We start from the raw sequence: 16862 nt of genomic DNA, 5'->3' as shown, positions 1-16862 counted from the left end.
CCAGGGCCTGCAGCTCCATGGGAATGGGGCTGGCTTCTTGTTTAGGGAGTAGAGCAGGATCTCAGCTGCTGCCCTGGAGAGTCTGGGGGGTGAGGTATTTAGGATGGGCTGAGCACACACCTTCTTGCCTCCTATCTGCAGCTGACAAGACTGCCCAGTGTGAAGCCTATCAGCAGACAATCTCCTCCTTGCAGGCTCAGCTCAGAGCAGCAGGTATGTTCCCTCACTGTGGTGAACCCTCACCTCTGAGCAGGCTGCAGGGAGGCTCCAGTGATCCCTTGCTGGTATAACTGAGGGCTGCCAGGTGGAAGGGATACAGCTCATGGCCTTTCCCAGGGGTCAGGTGCTGAGTGCCAGAAGCACTACTGCTTTGATGTTGCTGTTGCTTCCCAGGAATCTGTCTGAAAGATGGAGCAGTGTTTGATAGTGGTGAGCTGGGGAAAGACTGACAGCTGAGACATGGGGACAGACAACAGCCATTGTCCAGCTGCATGAGCCTCTGGGCCAGTGATATATGTAGAGCTCTTGAATGAATTAATTTTCTAACTCCTTGTATTTAAAATAAAAGTGTATTTTGCAGTGGTGCTTGCTGTCTGCTTGGGTAGAGGCAGTGCCCAGTGCTGCCCACTGATCCCCAAAGTACTGGGCAATCAGGGCAGGTCTGTTCTCGGCTGTGGCTGGTTTTGCTCAGCCAGAAACTTGAGGTCTCTTACAAGGAGGAGCTGGGTGCTGGTGGATGGAGGAACAGTGTGGCTCTGGGGAAGCATTTCTGGACAAACCTGGTGCTTCCAGGTGGGATGCTTGGATGTGAGGTGGTGGTGGGCAGCTGTAGAGACAGGTTTCTTCCTTAGACCACCTTCACATTGGATGTGGGAAAAGCCAATGCTGGCTGATGGCACATTAGGCTTCTGCAGCCTTTGGCTATTAATGACTGTTTTATTATTGGTGACTGGGGGCAGGTGGTGGGGAAGCAGCACTTGGGACTCAGTCCCTTACTGTTCCCGCATGCTGGCGCTGGGAGTCCTGCTGCGCTGCCTTCTCCCTGTGGTAGGTTGATGCAGGCACCTTGTTCCACTGCCTTGTGTCTGGGTGAGGCACTGGAGAGTCCTGCTGTTTGGTGCTGGCAGTGCCCTGAGGTTGGGCTGGGAAGGCTGGCCTGTTTTTGCTCCTGTTATTTCTGGCTGGTGTTCCTGACTGCCTTTGAATGCACATTCACAGGCAGCCTACACCCGTTCCTGGGGCAGCTGCCCTAGACTGTGTGCTGGGGTGGCTGCACAGGGAAGCTCTGTGCCCTGCTTTGCACTTGGTTTCTGGGGCAGCTCCAGTGCCAGCACAATCCACAGCAGAGAGCCCTAACATGGTCTGTGGGGGCTTCCCTGTACATGCATGGTGAAGGTAACTTCTTGGTGCACGTACTAAGGGAGTTGGCTAGAAAAGGTGCCCTGCTAGATGTATTATTTGTAAACAGAGAGGCACTCATGGGTGAAGCTGGACTCGATGGTCTTTATGGGTCCCTTCCAATCTGAAATATTGTAATGCTTCAGTTCTGGAAGGTGGTAGGGGCATCCAAGGACTGATGTGGATCTGTTTCTTCAGGGCTTCTGGCCCCCTTTATGAGCAGGAGCCATCTCCTACCCTCCTTTGATGCTGGCTACGTGTGCCTTGCTACTGTTTGCCTTCCTGCTGCTCCTGTTGGGACGTGCACTTTGCTCGTTCCTTGCCTCAGCCTGCTCCCAGCCCTTGGCCTGTGCTGCTGGATCAGGGCCCTGAATGATGGGAGTGGAGAGCACTAAGACTGGGAGGTGAGGATGGGACACTGGGAAGACACATACCGAGCTGCATGTGAGGTCTGGGAGACTGGGAGCTGGAGACATGTTCTGGTGTCCTGGTGCTGCTCTCTTCGGGACACTGCTTCCCAACGCCTGATGTTGCAAGGAGGTTTCTGGTAATAGGCAAATCATGTCATCTGCCCCCTCACTGTTTTGGGTACCCTGTATCTGCTTGTGTGGGACAGGGTGACTCTGCTGTGCCTGTGGTGCTGCCTACCCTGTCCGAGAACACCCTTGGCAATGGTGCTGTCCAGCCGGCTCCTTGCCTAACAGCTGACAGCCCTGGAAGGAGTGGGAAGTCGAGTAGTAACAGCCATGCTGCCGTCTGCATCCTGACTTTACTTCTTCGTGGGGTCAGGGAGAAAAGGGGCATTGCGTAACTGCAGTTCGCCGATTCTGGGAAGCGGGGGCAGAGCCTTCGTCACTGACTATAAGAAGCATGAGTTGCTGTTTCCATCACCGTATCTCCCCAGCGTGTGCCCCCCCAGAGGAGTCGGAGGGGGGGGGGTAGCTGCCTAGCGCTCCTGCCTGCTGTGCTCTCCTCCGCTCCGCAAGCAACCAGAAAGCCTTTTGCCTCGATAGTGGCGCCAGAGCAGGGCGTTGCCAGTGATGCCGGCGAGGGGCTGGCTCACCTCGCTGTGAGCTGCCGCTTTGAATGGGCCCTCGCAACACGCGAGCACTGGATTGCATCAGGCGCGGCCTGCTGAGACACGGGTGCCAGCCTGCGTGCTGGAGACGGAGGGTGCTGGCCCCCGCCTCTCTCCTGGCTGCCGAACGGCTCTCTCAAGACTGGCGTTTCCCATGACTTAGGGCTGCCTGTTGCTCCCAGAACTGAGGAGGCTGTAGCGGAGCACACGGAGGTCGGCATGGAGTCCGCCCCGGTCTGAGCTCTGCTCGCAGCGCTGGCAGCAGGGCTGGCCTCACCTCCTCGCCTCGCTCGCAGCCGGGGCGGGGCAGGGCAGGGCAGGGCCGGGACAGGCTCCGTCCCCATGGCGCATCTGGACCCGGGGGACTCTCAGCCGCCCCCTCCGTGGCCTTTCCCGAGGGAGCAAGGTGTTTTGCCGTTTCTCGGAATTGCCACTCGCAGCAGCTGCAATCCCGGCTGGCCCCGGTGCCACTGGTTACTCGAATTCACGTTTTCTAAAAACTGCGGGGGAGCCCGGCGCGGGTGGGGCTGGGACGGGGCGGGGTTCCGTAGCATCCGTGTTGGCGCTCTTCTCTTCGCGCTCTCCCGCCTCTTGCCCGCGGGGTGTTCTGGATGGATAGAGCGTATATTTCCGGCTCCTACAGGCACTACTCCATCGCGTTAGGAGTCCCTCTCCACGCTCTCGGCGGCGGCGGCGGCGAACAGAACTGAGTTCACCTGAAGGGGGTCGCACCGGAGCCAGCCGAGCCGTACCGAGACTGCTGGTGAGTGGTGGTGGGGGTCGCACCGGAGCCAGCCGAGCCGTACCGAGACTGCTGGTGAGCGGTGGTGGGGGTCGCACCGGAGCCAGCCGAGCCGTACCGAGACTGCTGGTGAGCGGTGGTGGGGGTCGCACCGGAGCCAGCTGAGCCGTACCGAGACTGCTGGTGAGCGGTGGTGGGGGTCGCACCGGAGCCAGCCGAGCCGTACCGAGACTGCTGGTGAGTGGTGGTGGGCGCTGCCGCCGGACCGGCAGGGGTTTGGTGCAACCGGTGGCGCGGTTGCGTCAGCTGCCGCTCGCCAGCACATGGCCTGTGCTGCCGCGACTCCCCGCTCGGCTTGTGCCATAACCCAGGGCATCGCCGCACTCCCCGGCGGGACGGCGCCTGGCTGGCGCTCCTCGGGACTGGAGATGCCCCCGCGGGGGCTGGGGTGGAGGTCCCGAGCTAACGGCGTCCGGCGCCTACCCCGAGTCACTGCCGGGCTCCAGTGGGCACTGGCATGGAGCGGGAGACTCTAGCTGCCGCCAGGCACGCTGCTTCTGGTATACCGCTCGGGAGCCGGAGTCGGGTACTGGAAATCCTTGGAACAATTGAGCAGCGCAGCTAGGCTCGTCCAGGTAGTCGTTGAGGGGGGTGCAAGTGCTGGGGACTTGTTCCCTTGAAACCTGGCCCAGAGGCTGCCTGGGCTGGGACCACTCCTTGGGGCCAAGGCTGAATGTGACACGTGCTAGCTCGGGAGGAGATTTATCAAGCAGCAGGATGGTTTGTTGGTTATGGGAAAGCAGCCGGGTTCGTGGCTGCCACTGTGATCCTGATAATCCTGCTTTATGGAAAAGGGTCACAAAGTTATCCTTGTGTATTTATGCTGATCCATGTAGTGTGGTGTGCTGTCCTGGGCACCTGGATGGAGTGTGCTGCCTTTCCCAATCAGGGGAGAAGCCACCAGGGAGAGGACACTGGTGTGTGAGTGCTTCAGGGCAGAGGTGCCAGCCACCGCCATGGGCATTGGGAGCCCCTTTCCTTGCAGCTCCTCTGTGCTAGATGCCTGCTTCACAGGTTGCTCATCTTCAGAGCTTTTTGGGGATGGGTGGCTGCTGTGAGCAAGAGGAGTAGGGATGTCACACGTTCAGGGTGATTACAGTCTGCAGAGCTTGCAGATTGCTCAGCAAGCACTGTTAGCAGGCAAAGGATTTGCACCAGGGGTCTGTGCCATGGTGTTTGTCTGGTTATGCATCCCTATAGAGAATGTGGTACAGATACTGAAAGCGAAACAGGACTCTGCATCCAGTGAGTCAGCCTGCTGCATCGCGTGCCCCAGTGCTGCTGTGCATACCCATGTGTTGGGCTGAAGGGGTTCCAAATTGCCAAGCCTGGGAAACAGTGGGCAAGCTCTGGGACATGACTATGGGCTCCATGGTTGAGACCACAAAGGGCTTGAGCAATGACCATTTCCCACTATGGACCCACTGGGTTCATCCCTGGCTCACTGTCCTGGTGCAGGGGCTGTGCAGGCAGGGTATGTGCAGCCCCACAGTGCCTTGGAGGGTGCCACAACCATGGTCTCTGGCCAGCCAGTGTGACAGGAGCGTGGTGCCGATGGGTGAGCTGGGAGCAGGCTCCTGTGGGCATCATTGCCTGTACTGCCCCTTGCAGTGTCAGTCCTGCTGCCTGAAGGACACTGAGCTTCACGTTTCTCTTCTCTTGCAGGGCTTTTGGCCATCTGAGCTTCACCAAGGAGAGGGCAAGATGTTGGGCGAAAAAATGACCAGTTTTGGGAAGAAGCTGATCCGCCGGCGCACGGTGGACCTGAGCTCCAATGACACACATTTTGCTCGCTGCCTCACCACTTTGGACCTTGTATCCCTTGGTGTGGGCAGCACGCTAGGGGCTGGTGTGTATGTGCTGGCCGGGGAGGTAGCCAAGGAGATGGCTGGTCCCTCCATCATCCTCTCCTTCCTGGTGGCTGCTTTCTCATCGGTACTGGCTGGACTCTGCTATGCAGAGTTTGGGGCCCGTGTCCCCAAGGCCGGCTCTGCCTACCTCTACAGCTACGTCACCGTTGGTGAGATCTGGGCTTTTATAGCCGGGTGGAACCTCATTCTCTCCTATGTGATAGGTACGAGGCCAGGCAGCATGGGGGGTTTCTGGGGGCAGCGTGCAGTGCTGTGGGGGCAGGGTGCAGCGTGGGATCAGCAGGGAGGTGGGTGCTCAGGTGCGGGTGGCTGGTGCCCGTCTGCCCTGGGCTTGGACTAATGCACAGATCTGCCATCGACCAGGTACGGCCAGTGTGGCTCGAGCCTGGAGTGCAGCCTTTGACAACATCATCGGCAACCACATCTCCACCTTCTTCGCCAACAAGACCACAATGCACCTGCCGGGAGTGCTGGCTGAGCGTCCAGACTTCTTTGCTGTAATCCTGATTTCGCTGCTTACTTGTGAGTGTGCCGGAGGGGCTCTATGGTACCATGGGTGATGGCATGGGAGCCTGATGGGTCCCCACTCACCTTTGTTGTCCCCACAGTACTGCTGGCCTTTGGTGTCAGCGAATCTGCCCTCGTGAACAAAATCTTCACGGCGGTGAACCTGTTGGTGCTGAGCTTTGTCATCATTGCTGGCTTCATCAAGGGAGACATCAAGAACTGGCAGCTTTCAGAGAACTGTGTCAACTGCTCGCAGTCAGACTCACCAGATGACATGTAAGTAGAGCAACCGTGCCAGGCCAGGGTCTGGCACAGGGCAGGCATAGGGCCTGCTGTCCCTGCACCCTATGGCAGCTGCTCTCCTCCCTTTTTTCCAGGAAAAAAGCTTTTGGCTCTGGTGGGTTTTTCCCCTTTGGACTGGAAGGGACCCTGACTGGTGCTGCCACCTGTTTCTATGCCTTTGTGGGCTTTGACTGCATTGCCACCACAGGTACTGCCTTGGGTGAGGGTGGCGTGGGCATTTCCCCTGCACAGCCAGCAGCTGGCTGGGAGCTGATGGGGAGGATGCTCCTTGGTGTGGGAAAACAGCTGTTCTCACCTCTCCTGGGAGGTTTCCCTGTGGAGTCTGTGTCTTCAGCTGGGCCAGACAAAAGGGCTCAGAGCCTGCCCTGCCGCAGGAAAAGTGGCTCATTATACCACATGGTGGGAGCAGGGCTGCACCCTGCCTGCGCAGGCAGTTCCCAGAGCAGGAGGGAGCCTTTTGACTGCTGAGTCGAGGCTGTGACAGTGGGAATTGCTGGTGCCTCCTAGTTATTTCCCAGCCTCAAGCAGCCTTTTTCTAAATGACTGAGTTCATGCAAAACTGCTGCTTCCTGGAGCACAGGCAGTTGTCTTAATTTCCTCTCATTACCCCAGAAATCTACTTAGTGGGTGGCTGGTACAGACTGTTCTGCCTGACCTCCCTGCCTTGGCCACCCTGCCCCCAGGGGCTGCCCAGCAGCCTCCTCCTTTCCTGCTGCCAAGCCCCTTGCTGGGAGCGTGGTGCAGCACACCTTTTCAAAGCCGAGGTGCACAGAGGACCTCCATTCAACAAGCTCTGTAGGGAGAGGGAGCTGCCAGTCAGGGGAAAGGGCTGGCATGGCAAGGGGGGCTGTAAGCCCAGGCAGCTTCATCCCTTCTGCCAGTGCAGCAGCATGGCCAGGAACCCCTCCACTCCCAAGAGCCCCTGCTTGCTGCTCCCCAGTCCTATGCTGCCATGGAAAGTCCCTACTCTGGCTCATCCCCTGGGGGTACTTGCCCTATGCTGTGTGGTGGAGTGGGGCACATGTGGCTTCTTGTGTCTGCACAGGGGAGGAAGCCAGGAACCCACAGCGCTCGATCCCCATTGGCATCATTGTGTCCCTCTTCATCTGCTTTGTGTTTTATTGCTTGGTCTCTGCATCCCTGACTCTCATGGTGCCCTACTTCCTCCTGAACAAGAACAGCCCTCTGCCTGAGGCTTTCAAGGCAGTAGGCTGGGAGCCCGCCCGCTACGCTGTTGCTGTTGGGTCACTCTGTGCCCTCTCCACCAGGTAGGACTGGCTCTATTGCTGGCACTGCTTGGCACAGCACAGGGACCGGCAGCATTCATCCCGGCTGGGCTGGGGATTTGCTCTGTCCAGCTGCTATCCTGCTCCTGGCACAGAGCCGGTCCCTTCCCCTTCTGGGTGGTAGATGTGGTCAGCTTGCCTAATCTCTCTCCATGGCAGCTTGCTGGGCTCTATGTTTCCCATGCCCCGAGTGATCCATGCCATGGCAGAGGACAGGCTGCTCTTCAAGTTCCTCTCCCAGATCCACAGTCGGACAAAGACCCCTCTGATAGCCACCATCGTCTCAGGGTTCTTTGCAGGTAAAGTTCCTGGCCACTTCCTCACACCCAGCCCTACGGTGGTCTGGAGCTGTGCTCATGCTGCGTGTCCTCACTGCAGCGGTGTTGGCCTTCCTGCTTGACCTGAAGGACCTGGTGGACCTCATGTCGATCGGCACGCTGCTGGCCTACTCCCTGGTGGCGGTGTGCGTGCTCATCCTCCGGTAGGTGACTCCTCGTGTTTGGTGGTACCCAGGGTGGATGTTCCTTATGCTGTCCTGGGGGCTTGTAGCCACAGCTTTTTTCCAGGGGCGTGCAGCCTGGGGAAGTGTCAAGCCCTCAAGATGGAGGCTGCTGACCAGAGCCTCTGTGTGTCTCTGGGCATATCTTTGGAGTGGCTGTTGTGGGGTCACTGCTGGAGCAGCAGGGATATGAGGGTGCTGCCCACTGTTCCCTTGGGCTAGGAAGTTCCTTGGGCTCTGCTGCAAGCTTGTCTTACCTGCTCAGGTACCAGCCCAGACAGCCGAACTCCCCGCAGGCCATGGAAATGCTGGAGCTGAATGGGAACGAGGAGGAGAGAGTGATCATGAACCCGACCATCGCTGCTGCCCGTGCCCAGCACATGGAGACGTTGTCCCTGGCGATGCTGTTCAACCCACCTGGGGACACCCCCACTGCGCTCTCAGGGCGCATTGTTTATTTCTGTGTGGCGGTCATTGGTGAGTGAGAGGGAACTGGTGGCTGAGGTCCACTCCTGCCAGGGGCTGGAGTGTTTTGGCACATCTCTGCAGAGCTGGGAAGGGATGGAGAGAATGCCAGGCAGAGGAGAGGAGCCAGGCAGCACAGGTTGCCAGCCGCTGTTGGCAGTGCCAGCAGGCTCTGAACCCTGAACAGGGTGCCAGGTGTGGGGTACGGCTGTGGTTTGGGGTGCACAGGCATTGTTGGAGGACATGGGTGCTAAGCCAGGGATGTGCAGGTGGCCATGGGAGATCCCTGTGATAAGCCTGACCCATGCTGGCCACCAGCAAGGGCAGTCCCCAGCCCCTTGAGAGTGCTTGGGCTCGGCCAGCAAGGTTTGATCTGTCTATCAATGGCTTCGTTGTACAGCCAGAATGGGGTGGCTCAGCCAGGTCTAGGTAAGTGTCAGAGCTGGGTCCAAGCCCAGCCAAGTGCTGTAGTTTGCTGGTCTGGGAAGTGCCTCCAGCAAAGCACTTTCTGGAGGCTTTGGGATGGCTGTTAGAGACAGTGGGTGCTGGACCTGACCAAGAGGAGTGGGTGCCTCAGCCCAGCTGTTGGTGAGGCTCAGGACCCCAGGGAGGCCATGTGCTGTGCAGCCCCCTCACTACCCCCTCTCTTGCAGCCACACTGATCACAGTCATCTGCGTGGTCCTGACCCTCAATATGGCCGCGCTGAAGGATGCCAACGTGGGCTGTGTTGTGGCTCTGGTGCTGCTCCTCGTGGCTCTGCTCATTGTCACCATCATCATTTGGAGGCAGCCACAGAGCAACGCACGGTTAAACTTCAAAGTGAGTGCAGCCCCCTGTATCTAGGTGTCTGCACCCCCATGGACTCCGTCAGGACCTGGGCATTGCAGGGTCTGCCAGGGCTTGCTGCCAGGCAGTCACCAGGAAAGCCCAGGGCCCTGAAACCTGTCTCTCTGAGGTGCAATCCCCAGTGTGGATGTGCCCAGGTGCTCTGGGCTTTGGCAGGGAGGGGGTCCCTCCCCTGGCTGGTAGCATCCTCGAGCCCAGCCTGGTCCCTCAAGGCACAGCTGACACAGCACTTCTTGTCCCTTGCAGGTACCTTTCCTACCACTCCTGCCAATCTTCAGCATCTTCATTAACATCCTGCTGATGGTGCAGCTGAGTCCCGGCACCTGGGCGCGGTTTGCCATCTGTATGGTTGGGGGTAGGTATCCTGCAGTGGGGAGTGCAGTGCCCACAGGTCTCTCCTGGGGGTCTTTTAGTGCTGACAGCCCACCATTGCACATTTCATTATGGAAACTGTCCTGCAGGTTTTGTTATTTACTTCACCTACGGGATTTGGAACAGTGTGGAAGGGAAAAACGCAGAAAAAGCCTGTGCCGCAGTAGAAAAGCCTCTGCAGCAGCCTGGACTGGACCTCAGCCCTGGGGCTGCTGCAGTCTGAGGGGCTGAGCACCAGCACTCCATGGACCTCTTTGCCACTTCTGTACAAGATCATGATCCACAGAGTACATGCATCCCTTCTCCTGTAGAGACTGAGTCCCACAGTGAAGTACTAAGGCCTGACCAACAGGCCCTGAGCCAAAGCTGACCTAGGATGAACATTGCAACCAAATGATGTATGTTTCTACTCATTAACGAGGTATTGTTATATATGTCTATTTATTGGCAAAATGTATTCACCTTTCCATATCTAGAAACAGGATAATGTGTGGCCTAATTAGGGGGTGTAGGATCAAGGACAACTCCCTTGGATCTTCCTTGAGCCTGGCCAGGCTTTGAGAGAAGTCTAGCAGGAAAATGAAATTAGAAATTATGTCAGCTTGTTTGTTTAGCAGTGTAAAAACTGGGCCACTGTCAGAGCAAAGTGGGGGAGCCTCGTGGCTGCAAAGGGGGAGGCACTGCAGGAGTTCCTGGTTACTGGCATGGTTCTCCAGTCCTTGGCTGGGACAGCTTCCCCCCACAGCTGATGCCTCTCGCACTTGGATGATTTATTTTATTGGGGTAAGTGGTGATGTATCTTTCTTAATCACTGTAGGCATTCTCTCTTAGTAATGATTAGCATTGCTCAGCTTATCCCTTTGTAATTCTTTGCTAATGGTTAGGTGCATTGCTTAGCTTATCCTTTCATGATTCTTTGCAGTTTTACATCATAGTAAATGCCACTGTTCCTTAAGTTGGTGTCTGTGTCTGTGTGTCTGACCCTACCCACCAGCAAAACAAAATTGGCATAATCAGCTGGGTCAGAACAAACTGTTGCTTTTTAAATCTAAATGTAAGGAATCAGTCCTGTCTAAAATTCCCAGATGGGAAGACCTTCCTTATAGTTCACTGGCCCTCAGGTGGGCTAAGGTTGGAGGACCATGTGAGCAATGGGGAAGTCAATTAAAAGAAGCTGAACTGTTGGATGTATTGAAATGCATCCAAAAATCACATACTGAGAAAGGAAAAGAACTTGTGGGTTTGGGAAGGCCAGGATGGATTTTGTTAACAGTATTTCAAACAAAACACCAACAAAAGGAGCAGTTGTTGAAATGCTCTAACATGGTGACAGATGTGTGAGTTGCAGAATCAAATTGTAATGCTGAAGTGCCAAAATAAGCCGCTTGCTGATAAGTTGGACAGTTACCAGACTGTGGCTGGAAGGCTGCAGTTAGAGTAGCTCAGTACAAGGAAAGGCGGGGGGCAAGCAAATCACAAGGAAATGCATGGAGTGATTGCAGAGGCAGGTGTGCAGTGGGATCCCAATAAATGGAATGGAGATAGTAGTTGGGATTCTGTGGATTCTGATGAGATTGGTTCCCCAGATGAATTTGTAGATGTGAGACCAGCATGGAGACGAAAGGTGGAATTAGATGCTAATGGTCAGCAGGTCAGGAGGGATACTCATAAAAGATTATACTCAGCATGAAGTAAATGAAATATTTGAACAGTTTAAGCAAAGACTAGGGGAACCCCTCTTGGATGGTGTGCTTGCATGACCAGGGAGCATCAGGGATAACCCTAGACTCAGGGGGCTCTAAAAAGCTTTTAGTTTTGAGCTTGGATTCTTTTGTGCAGGATGCATTTCAGAATAAAATTCACGAGAGTAAATACCCTACAGAAAAGGATTGGCCAGGATCTGAAAGTCAGAGGTAAACTTTGTGATATTGTGTACAATGAGATGCATGAGAACCTCTTGGGATTTTTTTATTTGTAGATAACGTTACTGAAGATGTAAGTAGTCACTCCAATACTTGTGCCTATAATTTTATCACAATAACAGAATTTATTTTTAGTTTATATTTTTTTAAATGAAGTTTTTTAGTTTTTTACCTCCTGTTATATCCTGTCAATTTTTGGAATCTAACTCTGCCCTGATTCAAGACTTGCAGCCTACTCCCATTGCTATGAACTGGTAAAGGAACTGTTACAGCACATGGACCTGAGGCACTTGCTGAAACAAGCACAAGAGAATGGACAAAAGACTTTGATTGCTATCCATCGTGGCATGGCAGAAATACATCGTGTGATGGAGCAGGCGAAGAAAGGCAGAGAACACTGATGGTGGGACAGTCTCTCTGGATGGGTGCCTACAGCTACCAGAATTCTCAACCAAGTGCTTCACCCTGTTGTCATTTTATTGATGCTAATCCTTTTGATTTTTGTTCTAATAATTGCGTTGTATGTTAAGGTGTGGGTGATTATGAAACAATTAGCTTACCAACTACCTCCACTGATAGTAGACAATCCATGTGGTGCCAAAGCATGAAATATTCTCAAGCTCTATTTGGATATTGTGAGCTTGAGTGACTATAGTCACAGGGTGTATTATGTGGGAAAATGACTGGGAACTCTGTGGACAGGGAACTGGGGAGTTAGAGGAAACTGAGGAGCTGTAACACTATGGAAACTACAGGGTGTGTATTACACTGTTCCTTAAGTTGGTGTCTGTGTCTCTGACCCTACCCACTGGCAAAACAGGACTGCAGAGCTGGGTCCTGTGCTACCCTTTCCCCTCACACAGAAGTCCCCTGGCTGGCTGGGAGCACTGGTGGCCCAGGGTTGATCTCTGCCCTCCTCCAGTCCTGCAGAGGCGCAGTGACACCAGCACAGCCCTCCCACCATGAAAGTTGTTTTTCCCGTGCACAGGAGGCCCCAAGTGATGGTGCAGCTGTACTCCTTCCATCTGTCCTGTGGCTGTGTTCACCACCTCCTCCCTGCTTTCCAGGTGTCAGACATGTACATGGCAGCCATGGCTGGAGCTCTGCTGGAGGGCTCAGTATGACTTGTTCTGGTACTCGTGGCTCTGCCAGCAGACTGCTGCCCTGACCATGCTGTTTGGTGTAAATGTCTTGCTCAAGTGTCTGTGAGATGTCCTCAGTGTACCTATACTTGTGTCCAACCTCATCTGCCTTTCTATAATTTTAAAGCCAGTTTTTAAATCTATTAAATTAAAGGGTTTTTAAGTGCTTTTTTCTGTTGGTCTTGCTGCATCTTGTGTTAATGCCCTGTGGTCATGGGCCCCAGGGCAGGGCCCTACAGGCCCCTGGGCTGGGTGCCAGGCTGGTGCCAGTGCAGAACTGCTTGGTCGCAGCCAGCTGTGCTGGGTGACATCCCTGCCCAAAATGTGCCAGATGGAGCCACCAGTCCTCATGCTGTCCCCTGGGACAGTGAGCCTGTGAGCCAGGAGCTGACACAGTGCTTCAAACCAGCTCCAGCCAGGGCTGCTGGTACCTAGGGGCCAGGACAAGCAGCCTGTCATGGCCCTGCCTTGCAGGCCCTGTGCTGGGAGGGGTTGTGTCACCAGATCCCAGAGCAGTGGATACAGTAAAGGCCTTGGAAATGATACCTCCTGGAGGGGCCAGCAATGGCCTGCAGAGGAAGCCTGACCAGAAGCTGGGCTGCATCCCTGTGCGAAGATGATGATTGTCCAGATTTTGGTCTGGTCTAAATCAGACTTGACATTATTATCCAAAATAAACTAATTTAAGGCAGATGGACCCTGCTTGGTTTTGGCATCTCTCGCTGTTTATTGGCCGTGGCACAGGGTCACTGCACGGTCAGCAGCAAGGGCCCCTCACCATCAGCTCTGCTTGGCCCCTGGGCTGGAGCTTTGAGCCCTTCCCCTGGGTTGTGCCTGCAGTGAAAGGGGCTGTGGCTCCTGCTCTGGCCCCAGGCCTGGCACTGACTGGCCCAGTGTCCTGGGCTAGCGTGCCCTGCCAGAGCCTCAGGCTCCAGCCCCTGGGCACAGGTGACTCCTCAGGTGCTCCCAGCCCTCCTAGTTGGGCTGGTGTCTCTGTGGACCATGCTGGTTACACCACCCCACCATGTGGGAATCTTCTGGCCAGGGGCAGCATGTGGGTCCCCGCTGAGCTCTGAGCCTGCAGTTGTATCTGTACACCCAGTTCTGAGTGCTGTTACCCAAGGCTAGGGGGCAATGGGCTTGTGATACAGCTGCAGCTGTTCCCCCTGGCTTGGCATTGCTGCAGCCTCCTGTGGCTTTGTTTGTGCCTGTGTCCCCCATACACGTGTGCACACCCATGCCCATGTCTGTTTGTGGGTCTGTTTGTGCCCATGGGCACATCCGTGCCTGGTTACAGGCCATCCCACTGAGCTCTGCCGTCCCATCCCGGGCATCCATTGGGACTGGCAGAGCTCTGGACGTGGAGCAGGGTTCTGGAAGCTCTGGACAGCTCCCACCATGGCAGCCCAGCAGGGAAAGCAGCTGTCTGGCAGCCAGCAGTCCATGGTCATGTGGTGGGCTGGGGAGTCAGTGCCACACAGCCGTGGGCGCAGCAGCCCTGTTCACCCCCAGGGCCTGGGCCAGGCATCCTGCCCTTGGCTACCAGCCTGTGGAGGCTGCCCCAGCTCTGCACACCCACTCTGGGGGGTCCTTGCTGTTGGGAGGCCTGTGATAACCCACCCTTACGGGAAAGGAAGCATCCAGCCCCAACACAGCTGCCTGAGGTTTGCCCTGACAGCTGGGGCATTTCCTCCCAAGGCTTGATTTGTGATTTCCTTGTTGCTATTCCCCCCTGGATTGAAAGGGGAGCTGGAAGGTGAGCAGGCAGGTGGTTGGGATGGCATTGCAGTGGAGGCCTGGCTGTGGCCACCAGCTGGTGACAATGTGCTCTGGGGTCATGCCAGGGAGGCAGTGCTGGTGGTTTGGGGTGTTGAGAGTGCAGAGAGTGGGTGACTCTCAGCCTCCCTCCCCATCTGGCTCCACCACATCCCATGGCATTCATAACTTCATACCCAGCTGCTTTTGGGGGACAAGGGGCTTCCCTGGTGGAGCCTTTGGAGCACCTCTCTGGGCACCAGCTCCTTGCCACCCCCAGGGGGGCTGCCAAGAGGCCATGAGTGTGGCCATGCAGGCTGGGGGCAGGATGGAGATGGGGGGCTGTGCTGCTGAGCCTTTGGAGGGAGAGCTGCAGCTGCAGAGCCTGCCCCTGCACTGTTCCCTGGCCAGAACAGGCCCTGGCAAGGGGAGATGTAGCAGCAGATTAAATTTTGATCTGCTTGGAAATTAAAATCAGCTGGCAAGTCTGCTCTGCTGTAACACCAAATACTTCAGTGTGAGGAGTTAATGTGCCACCTTCTTCCCTGTAAAACCAGTGAGCACCATCAGATCCCCTTTCCTGCTGGTGGAGCAGAGCTGTGTTGGCTGCTGAGTGGGACAAATCCATCTGCAGGGCCTGAGTCCTGGAATCTAGGGAATCGACTCCAGGCAGATGGAGTCACTGGTGTAACAGAGCGAACTGATACCAGCTCCTGATATTTCTGCAGTAGCACTGGGTTGTGCTGTAAGCCCCCACAGTCCAGAAGAGCTCCAGAAGATCAAAGCTGGTGATGGGTGAGATTCTTATCACTCCTTACTCACCTGGCTCCAGGCAGGCCCCAACCCTTCTGTTCTCTGTGGTGAGCTTAAACACACGACCCAGTAGCTGTGAGGAGCCTGTGTGCATCCAATAATCCTCTTGGCCCTGAGCTGTGGCAGGCAGCCAAGCTCTCTAATCACACAGGCTTAATGCTCGCCTCACTTTGCCTTTGCAGGTCTGGCATGATGACTTGCTGCCAGGTGGTTGCTCTTCTCTTGCTCTCCTGTCTTGCCAGTGCTGCAGCCGCTGTTCTGGTTCTCACTCTTTTCCCCCAGTCCACACTGCAAGTAGGCAAAGTGGCTCCTGTCACAGTCTGTCCTGGAGCTGACAACATGGTGTGATGATGCCTGCACCCGGTAGGACGTCACCCTGGTGCCTCAGAGGAGTACCTTTCTTATGAGACAGTTGTATCCCAATGGCACCCACACCCTCACTATGGTGGAAGCAAGCCCGTGAGTGAGTGGTGCGGAGAGGAGATGGCAGAGGCAGCACAGGCAGTGCAAGTGGCACATTTATGGTGCAGATGGGTAGTTTTCCATCAGTGTGGCTACCTTCTGGTGAACTACCCCTTCTCTGTCACCATCAGGATGTCCACAGGCTGCACAGGTGTGCTGGTTTCCCTAATTCATACACAATGGATTTCTTTGCTAATCACAGTTTATGGCTGTTACATCCCCCTGTCCTCCTTAAGCTTTCCCATTTTCCTGCTGTGTTTACCCAGGCAATGATTCCATTTCTAATTCATATTCTCCACATAGGGTCTCACACTGATGGACCTTTGCAAGGCTGGACGGATGACTGGTTGTATTTTTCATTCTTAAGTTGATGTCCTGCTCCATTTCACTGCCTCTCAGGGGCAGCTTGCATCACAGGCTGGTCAATGCTGTCATTACTTAAACCCACTGAAGAATAAACATGCAGTTCCTTCCAGACCTGTGACAGTTGTCTGGGCACAGCAACCTGACTTGCAAAACAAACAGGTAGGAGACATTTTGACAAACTAAATCTAACACCCCTCCTACCTCAATTATCAAGACTTCAGGGTACTGTGAGTGTTAAACTAATTTAACTGCCTGGTCTGCAGATGGGTGTGCAACCATTTCTATCATCCTGGACGAGATAATGCATGAAAAATCATGACACATTACTGGGCAGGGAGCAGCTGCTATTGTTTACATAATACAAACCACATTTATAGACAGAACTTAACTTGTTCAATGGAATTACCTGTCCCACCTGAGAGGTTCTTGGGGACAGATCAAAAAGTGTTAACATCTCTTATGGTCTCTTGTTTGGACTTAAGAACAGGCTAGAGTGTGCCAGCCATGCTCTTCTTAAAATAGGAACAAACAAAGCGAAGGGAATACTTGGTTCCTTCCTCTCTGAAGTGGCCACTGAGCATTTGTTATGTTTTATAGGCTACTCCAGTTGTGGGACAGGTGACAGGACAGGGAAAGTTCTCCTAGAACTCCTGATGTGAAGCCAAAGGCCTAGTCTGATTCAGAGCAGCTGTATGCTTCATGAGCAACTTGTTTCTGACATCAGCCATGAGCTACTGCATAGCAGGAGAGGAAAAGCCAGCATCAAGACAGAAGTGCAGAGAAACATGGTGAGACTTGTGCACCCTCCTAGTGCCCATCTCTGTGTTTGCAAGCGACAGCAGCTTTAAGACACCAACAGATGTGTCCCCCATCAGTTCGTGCCATAGGGAAAGTGGTTCTGACACAAACTCCAATTGGTGTGGGACTCACTGTTGGAATGAGTTGACCTTGGCTAGATACCAGGTACCCACCAA

The 16862-nt window shown here is 55.0% G+C and overlaps 1 protein-coding gene across 4 annotated transcripts; it reads left to right on the top strand.

Moving 5' to 3' along the window:
• The first annotated feature begins 1511 nt into the window (after nt 1-1511).
• On the top strand, nt 1512-12664 carry SLC7A3 (solute carrier family 7 member 3). Of its 4 annotated transcripts, XM_069015513.1 has the most exons (13): nt 1512-2949; nt 3120-3239; nt 4944-5352; nt 5513-5671; nt 5758-5932; nt 6034-6146; nt 7005-7227; nt 7405-7544; nt 7624-7726; nt 8010-8221; nt 8863-9029; nt 9303-9411; nt 9518-12664. In XM_069015513.1, the coding sequence occupies exons 3-13, from the start codon at nt 4983-4985 to the stop codon at nt 9649-9651; spliced, it is 1905 nt and encodes a 634-aa protein (XP_068871614.1). In that variant the 5' UTR covers nt 1512-2949; nt 3120-3239; nt 4944-4982; the 3' UTR covers nt 9652-12664. The 4 variants fall into 4 exon arrangements, with proteins under 4 accessions (XP_068871614.1, XP_068871612.1, XP_068871613.1 ...); XM_069015511.1 differs by lacking the exons at nt 1512-2949; nt 3120-3239 and adding an exon at nt 3255-3455; XM_069015512.1 differs by lacking the exons at nt 1512-2949; nt 3120-3239 and adding an exon at nt 3255-3853.
• The last annotated feature ends 4198 nt before the right edge of the window (nt 12665-16862 follow it).

The sequence above is a fragment of the Aphelocoma coerulescens genome, chromosome 4A, assembly GCF_041296385.1.
Source record: "Aphelocoma coerulescens isolate FSJ_1873_10779 chromosome 4A, UR_Acoe_1.0, whole genome shotgun sequence".
Classification (NCBI taxonomy): Eukaryota; Metazoa; Chordata; class Aves; order Passeriformes; family Corvidae; genus Aphelocoma; species Aphelocoma coerulescens.
This window is presented reverse-complemented; position numbering and strand designations above follow the sequence as displayed.

Excerpts from the sequence above, each read along its gene's own strand:
- SLC7A3 (XM_069015509.1), top strand. The coding sequence starts at position 4,572 with ATGTGTTGGGCTGAAGGGGTTCCAAATTGCCAAGCCTGGGAAACAGTG. Across the intron at positions 5,672-5,757 it reads CCTGATTTCGCTGCTTACTT|TACTGCTGGCCTTTGGTGTC; the intron begins GTGAGTGTGCCG and ends TTGTCCCCACAG. Across the intron at positions 7,228-7,404 it reads CTCTGTGCCCTCTCCACCAG|CTTGCTGGGCTCTATGTTTC; the intron begins GTAGGACTGGCT and ends TCTCCATGGCAG.